The following is a 26,730-nucleotide window of genomic DNA, read 5'->3' as shown; positions in this document are numbered from 1 at the left end:
ACCCGCGTGGTCAGAACAAACCATAAGGTTCTGTGTGGTGTGGAGAATAGTATCCACAAAAGCTTACAAATATGGGAGGACTTCCAGTCTAGTGTCAGCTCCATCGCAAAGTACTCTGGACAGGTACATGGGAAATGTTCAGTGTGATGTCGAGATTTCCCAATTAGTGAAGGAAAGACTAAAATCTGGTTGTAAAAATCTGAACTTTCCAACCAACAGAGAGGATTGTAACAGTGTTTGCCGATGATATTACTGTTAAAGAACGGCTCCTCTACGACCGGACCAGTAACAAATTCGTAGGCGTGGTCAATGTTGAGGGTGTATACGGCGTAGATATTGGAAAATCTCCTGCTGTCGCGAATAAACAGTTGTGTTTTGTTGTAAAGGGACTTCCAAAAAAAAGTTCACTATTCCTGCTGTTTACTTCCAGTGGGGTGATGCTTATACACCTACTGTAACTAGTAAGATTTTTCATAATTTTTACGTTTCTACATCTTAAATCAGACTCAAAAGTGAAATTTTAGCTTCAGTATTTGTATTATCTTCTCAATTACTTGCATGTTGAGGATTATTTCTCATTTTATATTGATCTTACGGACGAACTCTCATTCATTTAACATATGTACTGGGTGCTGGGTGCTACATCTGTAATGTAGCTGTGAACGCAATTCTCGCAACGCAGAGCAGGCAGTATATAGAGATTGAGACGGCGGTGGGCAGAACATTCCCGCTGAATCTCCAAGAAACTCAAAGGTAAGCCGGCCGACGAGAATAATACACGGAAAGGCCGGCTGGAAGATCTCAGGTCGTTTGAGCCATCAGCCCCTCCCTGGAAGTACCGTAGGGAGCTACCACGGGGCTGGCACGTAGCAATATTTAATAGGTTTTATTTGGCTACTTCCGTAGTTTAACAGGTGAGCTACAGAAATGCCAACCAGGCACCACTTAGATGCTCGAACTTAATTTTAATTGGTTCCATTTTTCAGTAACTCTGCAACTGATACCGAAGTCTCGGTTATAATTTATTCTATTACAAAAAAAAAAAAAAAAAAAAAAAAAAAAAAGAACGAAATTAAATCAAAACCCGTTCAAATGAAGTTTGAAAAATATCGAACAGCACAGCAGATAAGCCCCTAATTTATTATTAACTTCGTTCAGCTCGTTCGAAACTCAGTTAGTTGATTGCTACTACTACACCAGTTTCTTGTTGGCGTTACACATTGTTGTCCAATAAATGTGGGTCAAAGGTTAAATGTTAAGCAAAATTTGTGCATAATACGATCTCAGGTGCACTACACATCATCAAAGTATCATTTTCTAACTGAAATATGATATTTTGGTTGTTGTTGTTGTTTGTTGTTGTTTAAGTCATCAGTCCATAGACTGGTTTGATGCAACTCCTCTCCATGCCACCCTATCTTGTGCTAACGTTTTCATTCCTACGTAACTATTGCATCCTACATCTGCTCTAATCTGCTTGTCATATTCATACCTTGGTCTACCCCTACCGTTCTTACCACCTACACTTCCTTCAAAAGCCAACTGACCGGGCGAGTTGGCCGTGCGCGTAGAGGCGCGCGGCTGTGAGCTTGCATCCGGGAGATAGTAGGTTCGAATCCCACTATCGGCAACCCTGAAGATGGTTTTCCGTGGTTTCCCATTTTCACACCAGGCAAATGTTGGGGCTGTACCTTAATTAAGGCCACGGCCGCTTCCTTCCAAATCCTAGGCCTTTCCTATCCCATCGTCGCCATAAGACCTTTCTGTGTCGGTGCGACGTAAAGCCCCTAGCAAAAAAAAAAAAAAAAAAAAAAAAGTCAACTGAACAGGTCCTGGGTGTCTTAAGGTGTGTCCTATCATTCTATCCCTTCTTCTCGTCAAATTTAGCCAAATCGATCTCCTCTCGCCAATTCGATTCCGTATCTCTTCATTTGTGATTCGATCTATCCATCTCACCTTCAGCATTCTTCTGTAACACTACATTTCAAAAGCTTCTATCTCAGCTAGTTATCGTCCATGTTTCACTTCCATACAATGCCACGCTCCATACGAAATTCTTCAAAAACATCTTTCGAATTCCTATATCAATGTTTGAAGTGAGCAAATTTCTTTTCTTAAGAAAGCTCTTCCTAGCTTGTGCTAATCTGCATTTTATGTCCTCCTTACTTCTGCCATCGTTAGTTATTCTACTACCTTTTCTACTTCCTTTAAGACTTCATTTCCCAATTTAATATTTCCTGCATCACCTGCCTTCGTTCGACTGCAGTCCATTACTTTTGTTTTGGACTTATTTATTTTCATCTTGTACTCCTTACTTAAGACTTCGTCCATACCATTCAGCAGCTTCTCGAGATCTTCTGCAGTCTTAGATAAAATAACAATATCATCGGCAAATCTGAAGGTTTTGATTTCCTCTCCTTGGATTGTGATTTCCTTTCCAAATTCCTCTTTGATTTCCTTTATTGCCTGTTCTATGTAAACATTGAAAAGGAGGGGGACAAACTGCAGCCTTGCCTCACTCCTTTCTGGATTGCTGCTTCTTTTTCAAAGCCCTCGATTCTTATCACTGCAGACTGATTTTTATACAGATTGTAGATAATTCTTCGTTTACGGTATCTGATCCCAATCACCTTCAGAATATTAAATAGCTTGGTCCAATCAAAATTATCGAATGCCTTTTCTAGATCTACGAATGCCATGTACGTGGGCTTGCCCTTCTTGATTCGATTCTTTAAGATCAGACGTAAAGTCAGGATTGCTTCACGTGTTCCTACATTTCTTCTGAAGGATATTTTGGTATCGATTTTTATTGCTGTAATCATTTTTCAATAATTTGGTGCGGGACTTTTCTGAGGAACTTGTCGCAGTATTGCGAGGGCAAGCATTGTTTATAGCTGTATTGTGTTACACTCGACACAATAAACTGCTGGTAGATGCAATCAAGTGACAATTCCTCTACGTACAATTTTTTAATTTTAAATTCGACTGATTCTACATAACCACCCTGATCATTTCTGTGCAGGGTGATATTAGGCTAGATATATATTATTTTTATTTATTTCCGGGTAATGTAGTATTAGTTGTCAAGAAATCAACTGTGATCAAACTGTGCAACAAGTCAATTTTACTACTTGGGAAGGATTATCACTCAGGACAACAAGTGCACCATAGAAATCAGGAGGAGGATTGCTCTAGCTAGACAAGCCTTCAGTAACAAGAAACAGCTTCTGACAAGTAGGAACATTAAAATTAGGAAATCATTTGCCAAAAATTATGTGTGGAGTGTTTTGTTGTACGGGTCGAAACATGTGGCTTAGAAAATCAGGATATAAAACGCCTGGAAGCAATGGAAATGTGGATATGGAGGAGGGTGCTGAAAATAAGTCGGACAGAAAAAGTCAAACAATAGGGTCCTTAAGGAAATAGATGAAACAAGGGAATTGATCAATACTGTAGAAAAGAGGAAAACCAAATTCCTTGACCACACACTTCGACGTAACACATTCCTCACAACTATGCTGGAAGGAAAACTTCTGGGTAAGAAGGAAAGAGGAAGGCCGAGGAAGAAGTATCTGGATTCCGTGATGGACAGATTGAATTTGATAGAAATATGTTAACCTGAAACGCTCAGCAGAGGAGAGACATGTGGTTGCAGCGACAAGGCCTTGCCTTTAGGATATGAATGAATGAAGAATGAATGTGTGCGGCGCCACTTAAAGGCCCGAGCCAACCTGCATTGCAGGCCCTGCAGGCTCTAACGTTACTCCTTTGGCGTTAGAGGGTTGGTCATACTAATACATAATTAAAAAAAAACATAATTCGAAATCTTGCGGCGTTTTCATTTTATCAGTTGCTCGCGGGTGAATTCAAATCGGCTTTACGAGCCGGTGTTGCTGAATTTGCACTTGGCTTAAGACCACGTTAGTATGAGAAGAAGAAGAAGAAGAAGAAGAAGAAGAAGAAGAAGGATTGATACCAGTGTTAATCCAACTTACCTGAAACAAACAAAGGCGTCATAAACACAGCCGATGGCCTCGACGTCATCTTTTATCTGTTCGCTCTCCTTTTTATTTAGCAGAAACCTTATGTAATTGAACTCGAACCTGTAATAATAAATGTAGGCAGTGAAGAAGATTATGATGAAGGACAATGCTCCAAGGGGCGCTGCGACGAGTAAAGTTACACTGATTATCTCAATGAAACATAGAGTGTCCCGATCTTTGAAGGTTGGCAGTAGAACTCTTGCAGACTGAGTATCTGGGAAACAATCAAGTGGTCCAGTCGTATTCAGATTACGAACGATCTCCAGTGAAGTGTTAAGTCTATGTTGAAGAACCGTAAAATTGTCATGGCAGCACAGAAAGTGGTTCATACCTAAATCTAATACCTTCACACTTTCTAGGTGTTTCCACATGTCGTCGGGAATGAATTCCATGGCATTGTACGTTAAATTCAGAACTTTGATTCTTCCCAGTTTAAGCTCCGTTATGTTATTTCGGCTAAGATCGAGATAGGAAATATATTTTATTGATACTAAATTGTTGGCCTTCTTGAGAATGTTATTTGACAAATCTAATTTGTCCAAACGATTTATTTTAATGCACGGTGCTTCTATCAATTTATTGTACGATAGATCGAGAAACATCAATTTATTCATACTTGATAGAGCGTACTCTTGGATGGATGATAGAAAATTGTGTGATAAATTGAGGTATTGCAGGTTCTTAACATTTTCAAACGTTGAATTCTTCAGCACGTCTAGCTTATTCCATGATAAATCTAGGGTAGTTAAGTTTCTGAGTCCTGAAAAACAATACGGTTGAATTTCGCTCAAGGAATTTTTGGAGAAATTAAGATGTTGGAGACTATTGATTGAATTGAGGAGACTACAGGGGCAGTCCACAAATAGATTATTATCCAATGAAAGCGTGGATAGAGTAGTCAATTTTTCAAACACAAGTCTTGGTAAGGATGACAGATTATTAGAACCTAAATCAAGCACAAGCAATTGATCGTTGTTCCAAGGGTGACTGTTCGGTATCTCAAGCTCATGTATCCAGCATCCCCGACAAGAGAGTGAGTGTAAATGTGGCAGCCTGAAAATATTTGTAATATTCGCCTTAATGTGTGTATTGATGACTAAGCTCGTGATGTTCTGCAAGGATGATACTACTTCATCAGATATTGATAACACGGAAGACTGATATGACAGGTCGAGCTTTTTCACATTCGACATTCCATGAGGTAGACTCTCCAATTTGTTCTTCATTAAATTGACGACTTTAATAGATGGGATGTTCTTGAATAGATCTGAAAGAGAAAATTAAAATGATTTAGCGCCTTTACATCAATCATTACACACTACAGTCACTGCAGTCATCATATGTAATGGAATGCTTTGCCATTTTCCAGACCTTAACCCTATGGAAAACTTGAGGGGAATCCTTTGTGGTATTGTGTATGAAGGAGGGGAGCAGTGTGAAAATGACAAAGAACTGAAGGCGTCTATAATTTATTCTCCATGAAGGAAGATTAAAATTTCCGTAATACCTGTTGTACACCTCAAATTTTCTTTCAATTTAGTGCTTCACAAGAAAATTATCAGATCTTGTCAAAGATTGTTTAACATTGCTGAAGATTTGAAAAGATTTGACAAGGTTTGATAACATTTTCTTAACATGGAGGAAAGACAAACAGCAGTTAATCTTCGACTAGCAGTGGGCTATATTAAAAAAAAAAAAAGAGAGAGTGAGAGATAGAAACGGGCAATAAACCATCATTTACACGGGGAAAATATTAATGTGATTGTCTTCAACATGATTTTTGCAATGCATTATTGCCATAACATCATTTGCAGAGATTCTGTTATGTTGCATTTACTTAGATTAATATTTTTTGCTTATAATTTGTTTTACATCGCACCAATACAGATAGATCTTATGGCAACGATGGGAGAGGTAAGGCCTAGGAGTGGGAAGGAAGAGCCCGTGACCTTAAATTAGGTACAGCCCCCAGCATTTACCTGGAGTGAAAATAGGAAACCACGGAAAACTATCTTCAGGGCTGCCGTCAGTGGAACTCGAACCCACTATCTCCCGCATGCAAGCTCACAGCTGCGTGCCCCTAACCACACGGCCAACTCGGCTGGTACATTAATTGAATAAAAGTGATAGCAATACAATAGAAATTTATATCTTATCACATGAAAACATATTAGGAATTCAATAATAATAATAATAATAATAATAATAATAATAATAATAATAATAATAATAATAATAATAATAATAATAATAATAATAATAATAATAATAATAATAATGATAATAATAATAATAATAATAATCAGTCAGCCTCTGTGGTGTAGTGGTTAGCATGATTAGCTGCCACCCCCGGAGGCCGCCCGGGTTCGATTTCCGGCTCTGTCACGAATTTTGAAAAGTGGTACGAGGGCTGGAACGTGGTCCACTCAGACTCGGGGGGTCAACTGAGTCGAGGCGAGTTCGATTCCTACATCAGCCATCCTAGAAGTGGTTTTTCGCGGTTTCCCACTTCTCTTCCAGGCAAAAGTCGGGATGATACCTAACTTAAGACCACGGCCGCTTCCTTCCCTCTTCCTTGTCATTCACTTCCAATCCTCCCATCCTCCACAACGTTCAGCATAGCAGATGAGGCAGCCTGGGCGAGATTCTGATCCTCCTCCCCAGTTGTATCCCCCGACTCAAAGTTTTACGCTCCAGGACACTGCCCTTGAGGTGGTAGAGATGGGATCCCTCGTTGAGTCCGAGGGAAAAACCAACCCTGGAGAGTAAACAGATTAAGAAAGAAAGAAAGAAAGAAAGAAAGAAAGAAAGAAAGAAATAGGCCTAATAATAATAATAATAATAATAATAATAATAATAATAATAATAATAATAATAATAATAATAATAATAATAATAATAATAATATGCGAATATCGTCATAAGTCGAACATTGTTGATAGTGTTTATTCGTTGTTTGTTCGTACGGTGCAAAACTTCTACTGTATATTGGTCACTTTAGCTGTCCAAGGTATCTGCAGCATTCTTCGGTACGTTCAAATTTCAAACGCTTGCATTCTCTTGCACATGGTCTCATTGTCCATACTTGAACGCCGTATAGTAGGGTGCTGAAAACGAAACACCGGAGTAGTCATGTTCGTAGTATAACTGGAAGGTCACGGCTTGTCAAAAGTTTTCTAAGTTTCTGAAAAGAAGTTCTGGCCCGTTCTAGGTTGTGAGTTTCACAAATAGGAAAAGTCCTCTCAGTTTTAATTACTGCGTTGATGGGGTGAAAGTTCCTTTTGGGGATCATTGTATCTAGGTGTTAACATAAGGAAAGATCTTCATTGGGGTAATCACATAAATGGGATTGTAAATAAAGGGTACCGATCTCTGCACATGGTTATGAGGGTGTTTAGGGGTTGTAGTAAGGATGTAAAGGAGAGGGCATATAAGTCTCTGGTAAGACCCCAACTAGAGTATGGTTCCAGTGTATGGGACCCTCACCAGGATTACCTGATTCAAGAACTGGAAAAAATCCAAAGAAAAGCAGCTCGATTTGTTCTGAATGATTTCCGACAAAAGAGTAGCGTTACGAAAATGTTGCAATGTTTGGGTTGGGAAGAATTGAGAGAAAGAAGAAGAGCTGCTCGACTAAGTGGTATGTTCCGAGCTGTCAGCGGAGAGATGGCGTGGAATGACATTAGTAGACGAATAAGTTTGAAAGGCGTTTATAAAAGTAGGAAAGATCACAATATGAAGATAAAGTTGGAATTCAAGAGGACAAACTGGGGCAAATATTCATTTATAGGAAGGGGAGTTAGGGATTGGAATAACTTACCAAGGGAGATGTTCAATAAATTTCCAATTTCTTTGAAATCATTTCGGAAAAGGCTGGGAAAGCAACAGATAGGGAATCTGCCACCTGGGCGACTGCCCTAAATGCAGATCAGTATTGATTGATTGAATTCTGCAACAGATCTCAGGAGCAAGGCCGCAGTCATAATTAATGTGACATTCCAGGTATTTAAATGATGCCACCCTCGCGATCCGGTTCTTTCCTGCTTTGGGACTATCCAGAATACCGTCTTCTTTCCTACTCACAGCCATCCACTTGGTCTTGTGTACATTCATCCTCAAGCTCATGGCGTTGCTGGCTTCAATGATAACATTAAGTATCGGTAGTTCCTGTGGATCCTGGAGATTGGTTACAAGTAGCACAGTGGTACCGGTATGCCTGATATTATTTATGATGACTTCGTTAACCACAACTCCTTGAACTTCCCGAAAACTCTTTTATGAATAGGAGGGAGAATCAAAAAGTAAGTTACACTTCAAAGTAATGGCCATTCATGAAACCACCTACACATGGGCAACACGGATATGACAACATACAATTAAAGTTCACATTTAAACATAGTCCCCAAGAGACTGTAAGCATTTCTCGGAACGGTCAACCAACTTTTCGATTCCGGATATGTAGAAATAACCTCCTGCGCTATGTAATCACTTACCGAACACATGATAAACGCATGGTGCTAAGTCTGGACTGTGTGGATGATGTTGCCATACCTCCCACTTGAAGCACTGCAGCATTTAGGACTTTGGTGTACCTTTCGGCATAAATTCCACGTGTACCACACCCTCCATGTCAAAGAATACTGTCCCCATTACCTTTTCTGCTGAAGTTTATACCTTGGCGTTCTTTCGTGGCGGTGGTGTAGTGTGCACACATTCCATTGATGTACTCTTTGTTTCGGGGGTGAAGTGGTGGACACACGTTTCATCCGCTGTGATGATCCGCCGCAGAAACTCGTTGCCCTCCACATAATACCATTGCAAAAATGCCAGTGACGATTGGAAACGTTGTCCCTTGTGAACATCGCTGAGCAGAAGTGGGACCCATCTTTGACACAGTTACGAAATCCAAGGTGCTGGTGTACAATGGAGAACATACTGCCATGCGAAATGTTCAGCATGCTGGCAATTTCCTGCAGTGTTATGCGCCGATTCTCTCTAATGATTCCATCCACACGGTCAACATCTGTAACGGCACTGGACGTTGCGGACCTGCTTTTGCGATATTCGTCCGTGAGATCCGTGCGTCTGGCGTCAAATTGCTTATAAGACTTTACAATACCTGGGCGAGAAATTGCACGCTCGCCATATACAACACTGATTTCACGATGAATGTCCATGCAATTGAGCTGTTTAGACCATAGAAATCTGATCGTTGCACGCACCTTCAATTTGGAGTGATCATCCAGTTGACGCGCCATTCAGCCCAGCTCGCTCTGCACAGCACACAACACCAAACTTTCTATAGGAAGTGTCAGCAGTTACTGTAGCGTGATCCGCATTGTAACCACATGGAGACAGCTGCTTTCACCTCCTCATTATTTCGGAATCGTCGTCCACCGAGATCCTTTTTCAGCTTACCGAATACATGATAATCGCATGGCGCTAGGTCTGAACTGTATGGATGATGTTGCCATACCTCCCACTTGAATCGCTGCAGCATTTCGGACGTTTGGTGGTCCGTGTGAGGTGTTGCGTTATCGTGCAACGAAATCACACCGGTGCTCAATTTTCCACGCCGCTTTTCTTTAATTGCCTTACGCAACCGGTTCAACGGTTCACAATACGAAGCCGAGTTGATTGTCGTGCTTTCGCGGCGAGCTAGTGTAACTTTTTGATTCGCCCTCATAGATGTTGAAAAGCTTTGGTGTAATAATACAGCCTTGGCGAACTCCTTTCATTATTGACACTTCTTCCGAGACATGACCATCAACTCTTATGTCAGCACTCCGGTTCCAATAGAGATTTACAATAATACGGATGTCCCGCCCATCACGCCCTAATTCTCGAAGAATGTTCATGGGTTCGTCATGGCGGACCGTATCGAAAGCTTTTTCGTAGTCTATGAAACAAGCAAAAACATCGACACTGATATTCCGGCACCGTTGGATTTACACCTGCAAACTAAATAATGCTTTTCTAGGAGCAAAGCTATTTCTGAAGCCGAACTGCGAGGTTCCGATATTCTCCTCACATTTATAATACATTCTCGAATGCAGACCGTTTAGGAATATTTTCAGAACATGACTTATCAAACTAATAAACTGTTCTATGTTCATTGCAGAGTTTTGCATTTTCTTTCTTAGACAACGTTACGAAATTTGTTTCGAGCCAGTCGCGAGGAATGGTTCCATTTCAATGAATAGTATTGAATAAGTCATCCGATAATGAAAGGGATTTTTCTTTCTCATCAGTTTCAGTATTTCAGTATACATCTATCTCATCAGGGTCTGGCGACTTCTTCGCTGTTCTCTTGGCATACCGGTTCTCCACTTTTGCACGTGTGATATCCATACCGTCATTTGCCCAAGCACCATGGTCCGCATTTCTGCAATCCATGAAAACATTTTGTACACATTCTTTTCATTCTTTCCATATTTCTTCTGTGCTCAGTAAGATATCACCATTCTTGTTAAGGACGACCCCTCTACCGTTGTTGTTGTTGTTTCACTTTCCTGTACATGTTAAAACATGTTTTGAATTCCCTAAAATACTGCTCCCCCCCAGGTGGCCACCTAATGGTAGAAATGGCCCTGCTCAAGAGGTTATAATCACGATTCCCTCCTTAAAAGAACAATATCCACCACTATCATCGACTACTTACATCAAAAGACTACAGTAGACTACACAAAAGAACACATGTGAATATAAATCAGATCAGTGAACTCCGTAACTTCACCATCTCAGGAGGCAACAGCCAAAGTTGTAAATTTAATGATTGACACTCTGATGCACAATATTTGAATTAATATTAGTAATAATAATAATAATTGATACAGGGGTCTTTATCGTGGACCGCAGAGGTAAGGAAGAGCCTGGGGTAAATGGCAGGACAATGTACAACTTACGAGTAAAAATTCCTCTAACAAAAAAAATGGAAATTGTATGTATTTCATCTCTTAATACCCATATAGAGTAAATGAACAATTTAACAAAAATCAGAAACACATATGAGTTAAAAATTCCTTGACAACACAGAGCTCATAAGCTCCCACAACACAGGGGACTCAGAAGTCCTTAATCAGGTACAAGTTTAATGGGAAGAAACTCCCGGTTATTAAACTACATATCGAAGAGCATAATTCCTCCCAACCGGTACAGCATTATACAATCTGAACTCTAATTACATTGAGGTTAGCCTAAATAAAGCGATATGTCGCTTGCTACTTTTTAAATTATACTGGTAACAATTTTGGTGACACCATTCCATAGTGTTAGAAAACGGTTACAACAAGTACAAGTCGTTAACAAAAGGCAAGGAGGCGAAAAACCAGCACTCCGTAAGAGAAACGCCCAATGAAACAGAGGCTAATCCCATTCTAAAAGGTTGACTAGAAAGGGGAACATTAAAGGCCAAGATTAATTTCCAAATTTAGAGGCTGAAAAATGTTGGTCACCTAGCTCAAAACTGGAAGGGGAGAGTTCCGAGTGTAACCACTCGTGCTCCATTACATTAAATAATTTTGCCAGTAGGGAATATAAATTGAGTTCGAAGACTGCGCAAAAGGACCTATATTACAGCAAAAAGTGAAAAGCTTACATATTGTATTTTAAAGAAAAACGCTGAAATCTTCCTCTCAGAACACACGCCGGCACAATCACATTGTTGCGGGGATTCTGGGGAAGGCAGAGTTGAAAGAAGTTGCGGGTATGAATGGGTGGATATAAGAAAATTGAAAGATTGATTTAAAACTTTAGAATTGGCAGTTTCATTTCTTTTCTTAACCTTTCCCATTTTTTCTTTTCAAACCTTAATGCTTTGCCAAGTAATTACAAAAGTTAGCTCGTAAAGTAGAAAAACACTTTTAGAGAAGTCTAAGATAATCAGATAACAATTTTCCAGGCTGAACTTGAAACTCCCAATTACAATTTTTACCTGAGCACTACTGCTCCTTTAAATCAATAGTGAAGGAGACAGATCTCCCAATTTCTTTTACGGCACTAGGAGACTGAAAAATGTGCTATCTTACAAGAGCACCTTTGGTCCACACAATTTATCTAGGGGATTACTCTCCAAACATTATACCATTCCAGCCTTCCAAGGGTACTATTCAACCTTTACATTAATAGGAAGAGAGCCTTTGCTCTATGAATTTACACTTAAGAATCTATTTTAAAAAATTCACACTTTCCAGGCCTATCAAGGGCACAACCTACATTTAACAAAATGAAACATTGTTCACTGTCTTATACACTCAGCAGTCTGATATCTTAAACATGAAATGAATGAAACAGAGTTTAACAGCTGTAACAAGTACCCATACTACAATGGCCCTTGGTGAAAATAAAAGGTTAAAAGTTACTGGTCGAAAATAAACATGGTAAGGAGGCGAACTCTTGCACTCCTAGAAATTTACATTAAATGCATAAAACACAACACTATTTTGGCCCGACGTTACAGAGGCTAAACCTATACTACGGAGGTTACAGAATTTACTAGATAGTTTTCAAAGGTTACAAAACCATAGACACTTCAATATGAAGTTGAGAGGGAATATGGGAGGGTACCCCACTCTCTATTCCCTGATTTTGGTTAAGTTCTTTCGACTTGTTTGAGGTTTACATTTAGAGTTCGAAATTTACATTTTAGAAAATAAAGTTACATTACTAAAGATTTGAAACATTCCTCTCGAGCTTTGAAAGACTATCAGATTTTAAACTGGATCTGTCATTACCTTGAGCTGGTGGACCTCCCGAAGATGGATGAGTCGGCCCTTACCTCCGTTACAAACACACACTAGACTGTAGACTGAAGCGATCACAAAGACATCATGGCCTACCAACTCTCGGCTTTTATAGCGGAGAGGAAAGTTCCAGAAAACTCTGGGCTAAGGCCCTGACACACCCCCAATTCTCATTGGACAATCAAATAATTGCCACAAAGTTTTGATTGGCAGAAATATGAATGTACAAAAATTTTCATTTACCAACATTTTAAGTTGGCGGGAAGAAATATAAGTGTTGTAAACTTAAGCACACTGAAAACAAAGCATAAAGAATTCAGTTCAGGAAACCTTAAGATACAAAATTTATCTTGAACTTTAATGGTTCATCTTCACCCCAGAGGGCACAACAAAGTTTTATAGTAGCGACATCTGTTGAGAAATGTTCAAACTACTTGCACTAGTTGTTGCAAGGTTTATATTTCAGGTGGCATTCTCCAAGGTGTTTAATTTAAATGCGTGGGGCGGGTGTACCTCCGGTACACATATATTTAGGTTTATTCTGCTATTACCTGTTAGCTCTGGATCTTCTTCAAGCCGGCCGCCCCATGCCACGCAATCACCGGAGTAATATCAGGCAAGACGGTCATAATGCGCTCAGCTTAAATAGATACCCAGGGGAAAGTGCTAGACTATATTATAAGTCAGGGCGCCGTTAGGCTAAATTCCCATTTACTAACTTGAGTTCTGATTGGTTAGATAACTTCATTACTGGCATGTGATAGGCAGATTACATTAGAGGAGGAACCAGGATTAGAGCTGACAACTTCGGCACATTAAAGAAAACAAGTAAAAAGGTTTACCACTACAAAAAATTAAATTTCTCCGTAGATTAACTGGTGCTTAGCCCACCAGAGATCGCTAGAAAATAGATGCCAGAGACATCTAACCATCGGAGAAACAAGTTTTACAATGTCTTAAGAGTTTTTAATCACTATCAGAGATGGCCATAGTGGAGCAGGTGCACGGTTTAAATAGTCGGGGAAGGTGGATCCCTGGTGCAATAACAATACTATTGCTCCAGAGAGGGAAACGAAAACAAACGTTAGATGAAATGGAGAAGCAGAACGTTTTGATACTGCACTACAAGGGACACGATTAAAAGACTCAGATACTTTTGATTCAGGGAATTATAGAAATCTGCAACAGCTCGGTACAGCTTTCTGTGTGAAGAAGCGAATAATTGACTCGACAACAGATTTCAGCTCCCCCTCTGACAGATATCCACACTAACTCTGAAGTGAGCTAACAAACGATACACACTATTCAATGCACTTGCTCCCATAAGTGAAGACAACCGAAAACATCCTGAAAAGGTAGAATTGTTTTGGGCCCAATTTGAGAACGAATTGCATAAAACCCCATATAACAATGACAAACTTTTAATGGGTGATTTCAAGGCTCAAGTCGGAAAGATTGGTGCTGGTGGTGATTTTTGTTTTAAGAGGAAGTACAACGAGGTAATCATCCTCAAGTCGGAAAGGGACGACAGTTTCGGAAGATAGTGGGCTATTATCCTTCATGCATCCACAAAGACGCACACAATAAGCTGTCAGTTGCTACACTTATTTATTTAGAACTGATTTTCACATTAATCATACATAAGCTAATTAACTGCCGTCACAAAAAACACCATATCAACAAACCACCATTCTTAACAACTGCCTATCACTAAGCACATGGAGACTGCAACCTTGAAACAGTTGACTGCTGACTGCCAACAAACATGTCTGCCTAAACACAACACGAGGTCACAAGTATACTCCTGTTAAACCATAATTCCAACTAATGAAAACTCCTCTCACCATTGAGACTGTCTCTTTATATAAGTTACCTGGCCAGGCTCCTAGAAGGATATGCCACCAAATACCTTCTCGCAAATTCTAGAGTGCTTAATACATAGATATAATGTACAGAATATTCTACCATCATCTAGTGTCAAAGATACGTCATTCTGGATGTTACAGTGTGTTTCACAATACTGTAGTGGATTACAAACCATATATACTGGTAATAATAAATTATATACTATTAACTACAGGCTCTTACATTGTTGTTGTTGTTGTTGTTAGTCGTTTAGTCGCTTTCGACTCTCCGTGACCCCATAGACCAAAGTGCGCCATTTCTTCCTGTCGTATACAATTTTCCGAAGTCTTTCTAAATTGAGAGCCGTGGCTTCCTTGATGTCATCAATCCACCTCATCCGTTGTCGCCCTCTTCTCCTGTTACCATCAGTCTTCCCCAGCATTAAGGTCTTTTCCAGTGAATCATGTTTTCTCATGATATTGCCGAAGTACTTTAGTTTTTGCCTGAGTATTTGACCTTCCAGTGAACAGCCTGGGTTGATTTCCTGTAATATGGACTTATTAGATCTCTTCGCAGTCCACGGAACTCTAAGGAGTTTTCTCCAACACCATAGTTCAAATGCATCTATTCTTCGGCGCTCAGCCTTTCTTACTGTCCAGGTTTCGCTTCCGTACATTGCTACTGGGAAGACCATAGCCTTCACTATACGAATCTTCGTTCTTAAAGTTACGTCTCTACTCTTGAAAACGTTATCAAGGTTGGCCATTGCCTTCCTCCCAAGGAGCAAGCGTCTCTTAATTTCATGGCTGCAATCGCCATCAGCAGTTATTTTGGAGCCCAAGTAGATGAAACTAGGAACAACCTCCATTGTTTCACCATTTATATGCCAGGAGGTGATAGGTTTAGTTGCCATGATCTTTGTTTTCTTGACATTCAACCTTAGTCCAGCTTTTGCACTTTCTTCTTTCACCTTCATTAGTAGATACTTAAGTTGTTCTTCACTTTCTGCCAACAGGGTGGTGTCATCAGCATATCTAAGGTTATTTATATGTATCCCACCAATTTTAGCTCCAGTTTCTGTTTCATCTAATTTGGCATTCCTCATCACATACTCTGCATATAAGTTGAATAAGTAAGGTGACAATATGCAGCCTTGACGTACACCTTTCTCAATCTTGACCCATTCAGTTGTTCCATATAGGGTTCTCACCGTAGCTTCCTGATCAGAGTAGAGATTTCTCATAAGGCAAATAAGATGATCTGGTACTCCCATAGTCTTGAGTACTTGCCACAATTTATTGTGGTCGACACAGTCAAAGGCTTTAGCATAGTCAATAAAGCATAAGTATAGGTCTTTCTGGAATTCTCTTGCTTTCTCCATAATCCAGCGAATATTAGCAATTTGATCTCTGGTTCCTCTGCCTTTGCGAAAACCGGCTTGTTCTTCAGGTAGTTCTCGATCTACATACTGCCGAAGCCTATTTTGCAGGATCTTGAGCATAACCTTACTAGCATGCGATATAAGTGCGATTGTTCGGTAGTTTGAACATTCTTTAGCGCTGCCCTTCTTTGGAATTGGGATGAACACTGAGTTTTTCCAATCTTTTGGCCACTGCTGGGTTTTCCATATTTGCTGACATATTGAATGTAGCACTTTCACAGCATCCTCTCCTAGGATTTTGAACAGTTCTGCAGGGATTCCATCATAACCACTTGCCTTATTGTTTGCAATACTCTCTAGGGCCCACTTGACCTCACTTTCTAAGATATCTGGTTCTGGCTCTGACAACAGAGTAACTTCATCATCAGGAGTATTCCCATCTTTCCTATACAAATTGCCTACATATTCCCTCCACCTTTCTTTAATCTCCTCTGCTTCAGTAAGATCTTTTCCATTTTTATCTTTTATCATTCCAATCTTAGCCTGGAATTTCCCTCTGATGTCTCCAATTCTTATGTAAAGAACTCATATAAATGTCTATGTACGGCACATGTTTCATGACATAACCTCACAAACAATGCGATCATCCGACTACGTAAATAATAATACTAAGCTATATATATATATAAAATAGCTTGTCCTGACTGACTGACTGACTGGTTCATCATCACCAAGCCAAAACTACTGGACATAAAGAAATGAAGTTTTGAGGATATATTCATATTAAGGTGCAGGTGCTCGCTAAGAGAGGGTTTTTTGGATATTCCGTCGCTAAGGGGGTGAAAAAGGGGGTGAAATTTTAAAATGAGTGTATCTATATCTCAAAACTTTAAAAGTTTACAGATGTAAAAATTGGTATTTAGAATCATCTTTAAAAATAAGGAAACACGTATTTTTTTGTTTTCAGAAAATCCCAACAGGAGGGGTGAAAAGGTGAAAAATTGGTTGAATGCCTTTAATCAGGATTCTGGTTCTTTTATCTCAGAAACTGAAGATATTACAGACCTGAAAATTGGTACTTTTGATCTCTTTAAAAAAAAACACGTATTTTTTTGTTTTTGGAAAACCAATTAATGGGAGGGTGAAAAGGGGGGTGAAATTTTAAAATGAGTGCATCTATATCTCAAAACTTTTAAAGTTTACAGATGTAAAAATTGGTATCTTGAATCTTCAATAAAAATTAAGAAACACGTATTTTTTGTTTTCGGAAAATCCCAATAGGAGGGGTGAAAAGGGGTGAAAAAAGGGTTGAATGACTTTAATGAGGATACTTATATATCAGAAACTGAAGATATTACAGACCTGAAAATAGGTGTTTTAGATCTCCTTTAAAAATAAAGAAACACATATTTTTTGTTTTCGGAAAATCCAATTAATGGGGGGGGGGGTGAAAAGGGGATGAAATTTTAAAATGTGTGTATCTATATCTCAAAACTTATAAAGATTATAGATGTAAAAATTGGTATTTAGAATCTCCTTTAAAAAGAAAGCAACACGTATTTTTTTTTGTTTTCAGGAAATCCCAATAGGAAGGGTGGAAAAGGGTGAAAAATGGGTTGAATAATTTTAATGAGGCTACTTATATTTCAGAACCTGAAGATATTACAGACCAGAAAATTGGTATTTGGGATCTGCTTTAAAAACAAAGAAACAAGTATTTTTTCGTTTTGGAAAATCCAAATAATGGGGGGTGAAAAGGGGTGTGAATTTTTAAAATGAGTGTGTCTACATCTTAAAATTTTACAAGTTTATAGATGTAAAAAAATTGGTATTTAGAATCTACTTTAAAAATAAAGGAACACGCATTTTTTTTTTGTTTTCCCTAAATCCCAATAGGAGGGGTGTAAAAGTGTGAATAATGGGTTGAATGCCTTTAATGAGGATACATATATCTCAGAAACGGAGGATATTACAGAACTGAAAATTTGTATATGGGATCTCCTTTAAAAATAAAGAAACACGTATTTTTTTGTTTTTGGAATCCAATTAATGGCGGTTAAACAGGAGTGACAAATTGGGGTGAATTTTTTGAAAGACTATATATACAGAATATCTGAGAAACGTAAAATGTTACAGACGTAAAAAGTGTGTATTTGGAATCTCCTGTAAATGTAAAGAAACATAGATGATTTGTTTTTGGAAACTCCATTTAAGGGGAACTAAAAAGGGGTGAAATTTTAAAATGAGAATTTCTACAGTATCTCAAAAAACTCAACGCGTTACAGAAGTAAAAATGGTATTTTTAAATCTCTATTAAAAATAAAGAAACTTGTATTTTTAGTTTTCGGAAATAACACTTGGGTTAGAGTGGGGAGGGGGAGGTTAAAAGTGACTGAAAATGGCGTTGAATTGTTTTAATTATACTATTGATATCTCAAAAATGAAGATGTTACAGACGTGAAATTTGATATTTGGAATCTGCCTTAAATGTAAAGAAACACGTATTCTCGGAAAATACCAATGAAGGGGGGTGGGGGGTGAAAGAATTGAAAAATTAATTGACTTAATTGTATGAGAATACATACATCTAATTAATACTGAAGTTGTTACAGATGTGAAAATTGTTATTTTTGATCTCCTTTTTAAAAACAAAGAAAAACGCGTTTTGGTGGGAACCCATCTTGGGGGGGGGGGGGGGGGCGGGAGTGAAAAGGAGTTGAATTGATTTCACGAGGACACATAAATAAAAAACTGAAGAAGTTAGAGTCGTGATAATTGGTATTTAGAATATCCTTTACTATTAAAGGAACAAGTATTTTTTGCCGGATAATTCACTTGGAGGGGGGGGGGGGAGGAGTGTGAAAGGAAGTGAAAGAAAGTGAATTATTTTTATGGGGATACTTATATCTCAAAACTGAAGGTAATAGACGTGAACATTGGTGTTTGGAATCTCCTTTAAACATAAAGAAACACGCTTTCCTTTAATTTTTTGGTGGTGGTGGTGGTGGTGGGGGGGGGGTGTGTGTGTGTTAATAAACTTAACGGTGGTGGGGTGTAAAAAGAGGTGAGACCAATTGATTTTACTGTTCATAATGTACTTATAAGGAGTCTCCGTTGCTCAGGCGGCAGCGCGCCGGCCTCTCACAGCTGGTTTCCGTGGTTCAAATCCCGGTCACTCCATGTGACATTCGTGCTGGAAAAAACGGAGGCGGGACAGGTTTTTCTCCGTTTACTCCGATTTTCCCTGTCATCATTCATTCCAGCAATACTGTCCGATATTTCATTTCATTTGTCATTCATCGATCATTGCCCCAGAGGATTGCTTCGGCAGCCGGCACAGTTCCTGTTGTCGCCGCTAGATGGGGCTTTATTCATTCCATTCCTGACCCTGTCGAATGACTGGAAACAGGCTGTAGATTTTCGATGTACTTATTCTGATCATAAATCGATCATTTTTAATATTTCCTGGGTTCGTTTTCAACAGCCATCTTTTCCTCCGGAGAACGTTCTTAGATTACAGTAGATTCTCCTGGCATATAAATAAAAATTTAAACAAATTTGAAATAAACGATAGGAATGAGATTGACCGTGCAATTGTACACCTCTATAATAAGGTCAATAATGCACGTAAGTCAGTCATTCGTATCGTCAGAAATCCCGCACAATTGCCCACCCGCGACAATAGTGCTGGTCACATTGTCAACAATGACAATGGCAGCAGATGTAATTTACCGCCAAGTAGCGGTCTTGCATCTTGCGGTGAGGTCCAGAACATCTAATAATAATAATAATAATAATAATAATAATAATAATAATAATAATAATAATAATAATAATAATAATAATAAATAATAATAATAATAATAATAATAATAATAATAATAATAATAATAATGTTCTGGACCGTCGTCAAATTGTGCGGACCGCGCTGGAAACGGGTCCTGGACGGGTAATGACTAAGAATGCTGTCCGGCCGCGGGTTCAGTACCGCCAAGGCAACCAAGACGACACCACGCCGGATCTCCCGAAGGATTTGATACATATTAAAAATGTTTATAGGAAAAGATGGCAAAGATTTAGGGACCCAAGTGACCGGGTGGAATACATGGACCTAGGCCGGGAAGTACGAAATCGATTGCTGGAAAGAAAGATTGAAAAATGGGAGGAAACTTGCCGTAATCTATTAGCAAACGAGTCAGATCGCGAATTTTGGCGGATTCTCGCAGAAAACGAGTCAGATCGCGAATGCCGGCGGATTATATATCTAAAACAATACGCATTCAATTATAAATTTCAGTGTAATACCGTAGCGAAGCACGGGTATCTTGCTAGTACTAAATAAATGGATGTACTTCACAAGTCATAATAATAATAATAATAATAATAATAATAATAATAATAATAATAATAATAATAATAATAATAATAATAATAATAATAATAATAATAATAATAATGATAATAATAATAATAATAATAATAATAATAATAATAATAATAATAATAATAATAATAATAATAATAATAATAATAATTCGTGTTCGATACATGCATTATTTACCCATGGGTTAAAGGGTATTGTTTTCAAGTTATATCAGTCTATTACACCTGCGTCATCCTGCCCAGAACATAACAAACACAAATGGTAAAAGACTTGTCGAATTGTGCAGAACCTTTGATCTTAAACTTATGTCTACATCCTTCAAAAGACTTCCCAATAAAAAGAAAACATGGCGCTCTCCTCGGATAACCTCCGTGAATTTCAACTAGATCATGTTGCAGTCTCACAGAGCAATGTTAGAGAAATTATGGATGTAGTAGTACGGAAAGGAGCTAACCTTGACTCGGACCACTTCTTAATTCGATTACAATTTAGACCTCTTCCGTTAAATCGGAGACGACTGAACCGACAGAAGGTAATACAGAGTGACAATAATAATAATAATAATAATAATAATAATAATAATAATAATAATAATAATAATAATAATAATAATAATAATAATAATAATAATAATGTTATGGCCTGAATCAAAGCTACACTTACTAGTACGGTGGCGTGTCGTTTAGTGAAATATTCAGATTTTATTTCCATCAAAAGCGATGTTCTTATCTGTGGGAAAGTCATGCTCATGCTCAGCCATATTTGAGTAATGTGTAGGAAGGTGACAGCTGACTAACATTTGGCGCACGCACTGACGAATTTCATTGGTTTCGACAAGCAAAGAGTCACGTGGAAGATACTTCTTCCATTTTCGAACCAATATTGAAACTTTAAACATCTAGCTAAACACCGGCTGAACTTTGTTTATGCAATGGAAGATCGTGCTTGATTTAGATGTTGTTTAGATAGACGTTGTCTAAAGCTTAAATCTAGTCATCGTTTCTGCAATCGGCCTAATGAATTTTGTCGGGTAAACACTAAATGTGTCACCAGAGATCTTTTACATGCCGATATGGACTTTTTTCCGCCCTTCAAAAATCCGACTACCTCTGCTGGGTTTGAACCCGCTATCTTGGGATCCGTAGGCCGACACACTACCACTGATCCACAGAGTCAACCAAGAAATATTAGAGAAATTATGAATGTAGTAGTACGGAAAGGAGCCAACCTTAACTCAGACCACTTCTTAATTCGCATAAAGATTAGGCCTCTTTCCGTTAAAAATGAGTGACCATGAAAAGCTGTTACAAAATGAACGTGGTTTTCAAGAAACTTTACAAGAAAGAAAAATGGGAACCTGGGAGGAAATCCGGGAGAATGTGGTTAATGCTGCAAAGGAAATACCACCTTTACGACGAACACGCAAACACAGATGGTGGAATGAAGGTTGTGCTAAGACAATATATCAAAGAGCAGTGGCCTTCAAAGGATGCTATGCTGATAAAACAAAGGATAAATTTGATACTTGCAGAGAAGTGCGGAAACGGACGGTTAAAACCCTCCGACAAGCCAAAATTAATGAAGGAAATACCATACATTGAACCGGAATTTAGGAAAAACAACAGTCAGAACTTTTATATACCGAGCTCGATAGCTGCAGTCGCTTAAGTGCGGCCAGTATCCAGTAATCGGGAGATAGTGGGTTCGAGCCCCACTGTCGGCAGCCCTGAAGATGGTTTTCCGTGGTTTCCCATTTTCACACCAGGCAAATGCCGGGGCTGTACCTTAATTAAGGCCACGGCCGCTTCCTTCCAATTCCTAGGCCTTTCCTATCCCATCGTCGCCGCAAGACATATCTGTGTCGGTGCGACGTAAAGCAAATAGCAAAAAAATACTTTTATAAGACCTTCAAAGACAGTTTATCATGCACAAAGCTTAAACTTTCGGAGAAAGGATGGGGAATTGGCTGTAAGCAATAAAGAAAACTGTGAGATCCTAGCAAGCTATTTGATGAACTCTTGAACTGTGGTGAACCCAGGGATAAATGGCTAAAACTTCTTCCAGAACAAAGAAACAAATATTCAGTCCCACCAAGCAAAGATGAAATTCGGAAGATAGTCATTGAACTGGAGAACAACAAAGCTGCAGGGGATGATTCAGTCACAGCGGAGATACTGAAAAGAGGTGGAGAAATAACTATCCAGGCATTAGTCCATGGATTGGTAAAGATTTGGGAGACTGAAAAGATTCCTGATGAATGGAAAGAGGCACTGATTCACCCATTACAAAAACAAGTTTTAAAAAAGCAGATGTCAACAATATTATTATCGTGGCATCTCTAGTTTACCTATTGTATATAAGGTACTCTCAAAAGCCCTTCAGACCAGACTAGCGGAACAAATAGATCACCAACTTGGTGAATATCAAGGTTGTTTCAGAAAAGGAAGATCATGCATTTAACAGATATGGAAACGGGAAAATAGGGTTGGTCACATACACAGTGACAAAGACGTAAGTAACACTTTAGATTTAGAACAATATCAGAAACACATATTACACAATCTCTCTAACCACAAAACCACACGACCTCAAGTGTCCTGTCCCGGAAGTCGTTACTGACAAGGAAAGGATACTGTCGTTGGCATGTGGAACACATTAAAACCCGATCTATTCTTATAATAAAATAGCTGGCGAACCCATCGTTGACGTCTTGGTGCAGTTGTAACGGAAATCCTGTCTAGTGGAGGTGAGTGGTAGCCGAAGAGAGAGAACACATCCCAAACAACAACGGTGGTCAGTTTTATGAGCTTAGGACATTGTAGTCCACCGCACTTAAGTATTCCTCCACCTCAGCGATATTAAGGCCTCTGAAGTGAAGGGAGTATTTTTCTTACCAGTTTCTTTATGTCGCACCGACACAGATAGTCTTATGGCGACCATGGGATAGGAAAGGGCTAAGAGTGGGAAGGAATTGACCGTGGCCTTAATTAAGCTAGGAAACCACGGAAAACCATCTTCAGGTTTACCGACAGTGGGGCTCGAACCCACTGTTTCCCGAATACTGGATATTAGCCGCAGTTAAGCGACTGCAGCTATCGAGCTCGTTGAGTATTTTATTTCCACCTTCCGTCACGACCCTTTCTTCTCATCAGTATCAGCAGCGGGGCGCTGTAGCGCTGGAGGAACGACTCCTCACGTGGCTGTTTCGAGTGCTGCGATGCGCAACCACGAGATGCCACCAGCAGAGAGCAGTAATCAGTCGAGATCAGAACGGCTCCCTCAGCAGTTCTTGCAGTGTTTCCGCTGTATGAGATGGGTACACTGTCAGGTTAGCTGCGGGCTCCAGGTGCGCTGCAATCGCAGCAGACAACCTGCTCCGTGTCTAGACAGGCGCCGGTATGCGCCAACTACCCGGGGGGCGAGGGAGGGCAACCGGTCTCCCATTGCAGTTGCCCGGTATACAGGGCCATGGCCCGAGCGGACAGGAAGAAGGCCCGGTGCCATGTGCCACCATCATCCAGCAGGTCTCCGCCTCGGCGGGCATGGCCGCGTTCTCGGGATTGGGGACTATGCACCAGGATCCCCATTGGAGCCAGGCTGTGTGGCAGGTGCTAGGATTTCTCGCCGCATGGCTTGGTAACCGGCAAGGCCTTCGCTAACCACAACAGTGCCTAGCAGGACTGAACCCCCGAATAACTGCACTGGCATGGGACTGGCTAATGTTTTGCGCATGAAACATGTTCGCAACTAACATTACTTGGACTTTTTTCAGCCCACATCCTTTGCATGTGCTATGTAGAACTTACTAGGTTTTACCTGTAGGCATCTTTCTATTTTTGACTATGGGTTTTTCCTGTTCCTTATTACCAAACTCCACTACCACGAAACCTTATATCTGATCTGCCTGGAAGCATGTTTGGCATGATCACAGACCGATACTTCCATAGTACCGTATCACTTTTTTCCAATCCCCCCTGCTGTCCCTTTCTCTTAGAAATAACAGCCCGTCGGAGCTGATGTAGGGAGGATCTTTGGGGTCCCCCCACACCCCTCGAAAATGTCAAAACTATGAAAATGAAATGGCGTATGGCTTTTAGTTGCGGGAGTGTCCGAGGACAAGTTCGGATCGCCACATGGAGGTCTTTTGATTTGTCTCCCGTAGGCGACCTGCGCGTCTTGATGAGGATAAAATGATGACGATGACGACACATACAGCCAGCCCCCGTGCCAGAAAAATTAACAAATTATGGTTAAATTTTCCGACCCTGCCGGGAATCGAGCACAGGACACTGTGACCAAAGGCCAGCACGCTAACCATTTAGCCATGGAGCCGGACATCAAAGCTATTATAAGCGATGTCGAGAGCATGGCGAACGGTAATCCACTGCGAGGGCCGTTGCCCTACCATTGAAACGTGGTTGGGAACCTGCCTGGCCAGATCTGGCCAGCGTGATCTTGAAGCTTCACCACTCGCCGGACGAGCTGTACATTGGCCCTTCCTCTTTACAGTGATATATGAACACTGTTGTCGCACATGCTATCTAGAATTTCGATTTTTAAGATGTCATGTTTTTGTAACACTCACAGGCCCAAGCACAGTTCCAAAATTATAGACATATTATATCTCAAAATGTAAAAAAAATTGAAATATTCCACAGCCTGTTTCCAGTCATTCGACCGGGTCAGGAATAGCGGTGGGGATAGGAACTGCGCCGGTTGTCAAAGCCTGCCGCACTCCTCTGGGACAATGATTTAATGACTGACAGATGAAATAAAATGATATTGGTGATTATCCGTGACTTGGAGAGAAGACTTCTTTTTTATACAGTCCATGCAGTGTTTCATTGAATTCATTCATCAACCTGTTCATTCGCTCATGAAACTCTCTCCCAAGTATTTTTTTTTTTTTTTTTTTACAGGGACTCAGTCCATTCATTCATCCACTCATTCAGTCAGTCAGTCAGTCAGTCAGTCAGTCAGTCAGTCATACAAAATGGAATCTGCTCTCCTTAATGGCCGGGTTCCGCAGCAGTAGGCTGAGAGCATGTATTAAGGTCATTTCATTCATTAATTACTTAATTCAATCAATCAATCAATCAATCAATCAATCAATCAATCAATCAATCAATCAATCAATCAATCAATCAATCAATCAATCAATCAATCATTAATGAATGCTCTGTCCGCAGTTGGTGGCTATCCGTGACTGGTTGAGAAGAGTGTATATTCATTCATTTATGCACGAACACAGTCAATTATGAAATCATTCATTCACAATTCATTTACTCATTCATTCATTCAATTCATTCAAAATTTATGTTGTAATTGTAGGATAAGTCTATAAAGGCTTCTGACACGAAAGTAAGCACTAATACAACTTAGGAAGGGTAAGATACATGTTTGTCGTCAACTTTATAACTCTGTTAACGTCTAGGGGTCTTACTAATAAAAAGTCCTTATACCGTTGTTTAACTCTTGTTTAGTTATACAGTGAATAAACCCTGTATAAGCGTTTTACATTTTTCTTACTAATAAACGAGGTATACGCATTGTATTACTACACAGCACGTATACACTCGTTCCAAGGAGTAGGAATCTCTTCCTGTAGTTCACTGACGTATTTCGCACGTTCACCGCCTTTATGATCGCTTCTGCTGGTTATCTACGAGCAAAACTTTCCGGAAAGTCGCACAGTAGCACGGCATATCGAAAAGGCAGTGGCAACACTAAGTGAGACAGCTGGAAATTCGCTTATATTGATATCAACATTTCTTCAGCTTGCTTGTGTAATGATCGCCAAAAAAAGAAATGGAATGGCTTAAGAAAAAATCAATAGCTCTTAACTGGGATAGTACGGAAAACGTAAGCAATTGTAATTCAATCGGCGGGTTGAAAAGGGTAGGCTACACATTCCAAAATCCTTACTTTTCAGGGGAAAGGAAAACCTGTTTTGTAGCTAAATGAAAGGTTAGATCAAAAAAGTTTCTATTAGGCATTTATACAGCACATTTCTACGTATTCAACTACAAAGTATGGAAATCATATTACGTACGGTTTTCAAGTTATACCATTTTTTATGTCAAGGAATATGTCCCTTTTTTATACTCAAATTTGAGAAAGATCTAAGATCTTTGTAGAGGCAGATAATGTATAATAAACTCGCAATTTAAAGTCTATTAAGCAGTAACACCTTATTACACAAACATACGCCCAACCATAATTTCTTTTATAGTTATTCATTGTCATTCCGTGAGACAGCTGGAAATTGACTTATATTGATATCAACATTTCTTCAGCTTGCTTGTGTAATGGACGCTAAAAAAAGAAATGGAAAAG

General features: G+C 39.5%; 2 protein-coding genes across 4 annotated transcripts in view; both read right to left on the bottom strand.

Annotated features, from left to right (window-relative positions):
* The window catches only part of LOC136874653 (toll-like receptor 6), an 82,984-nt gene extending 78,434 nt beyond the window's left edge, over nt 1-4,550 (bottom strand). For all 3 annotated transcript variants that reach the window (XR_011018298.1, XR_011018299.1, XM_068227735.1), the window contains exon 1: nt 3,996-4,550. Coding sequence is in view for 1 of the 3 variants with exons in the window: in XM_068227735.1 (XP_068083836.1) it covers nt 3,996-4,435 (440 nt within the window). In the remaining 2 variants the exon portion in view is untranslated. The remainder of the gene's footprint in view (nt 1-3,995) is intronic.
* Nucleotides 4,551-4,559: 9 nt separating this feature from the next.
* Nucleotides 4,560-26,730, bottom strand: part of LOC136874378 (leucine-rich repeat-containing protein 15) — a 56,253-nt gene continuing 34,082 nt past the window's right edge. Inside the window, exons 4-5 of the mRNA XM_067148013.2 lie at nt 4,674-5,310; nt 4,560-4,572 (exon numbers count right to left, since the gene is read on the bottom strand). Coding sequence (XP_067004114.2) covers nt 4,560-4,572; nt 4,674-5,310 — 650 coding nt within the window. The remainder of the gene's footprint in view (nt 4,573-4,673; nt 5,311-26,730) is intronic.

Source organism: Anabrus simplex, chromosome 5 (genome assembly GCF_040414725.1).
Source record: "Anabrus simplex isolate iqAnaSimp1 chromosome 5, ASM4041472v1, whole genome shotgun sequence".
Taxonomy (NCBI): Eukaryota; Metazoa; Arthropoda; class Insecta; order Orthoptera; family Tettigoniidae; genus Anabrus; species Anabrus simplex.
The sequence above is the reverse complement of the archived record's forward strand: the minus strand, read 5'-3'. Positions and strand labels throughout refer to the sequence as shown.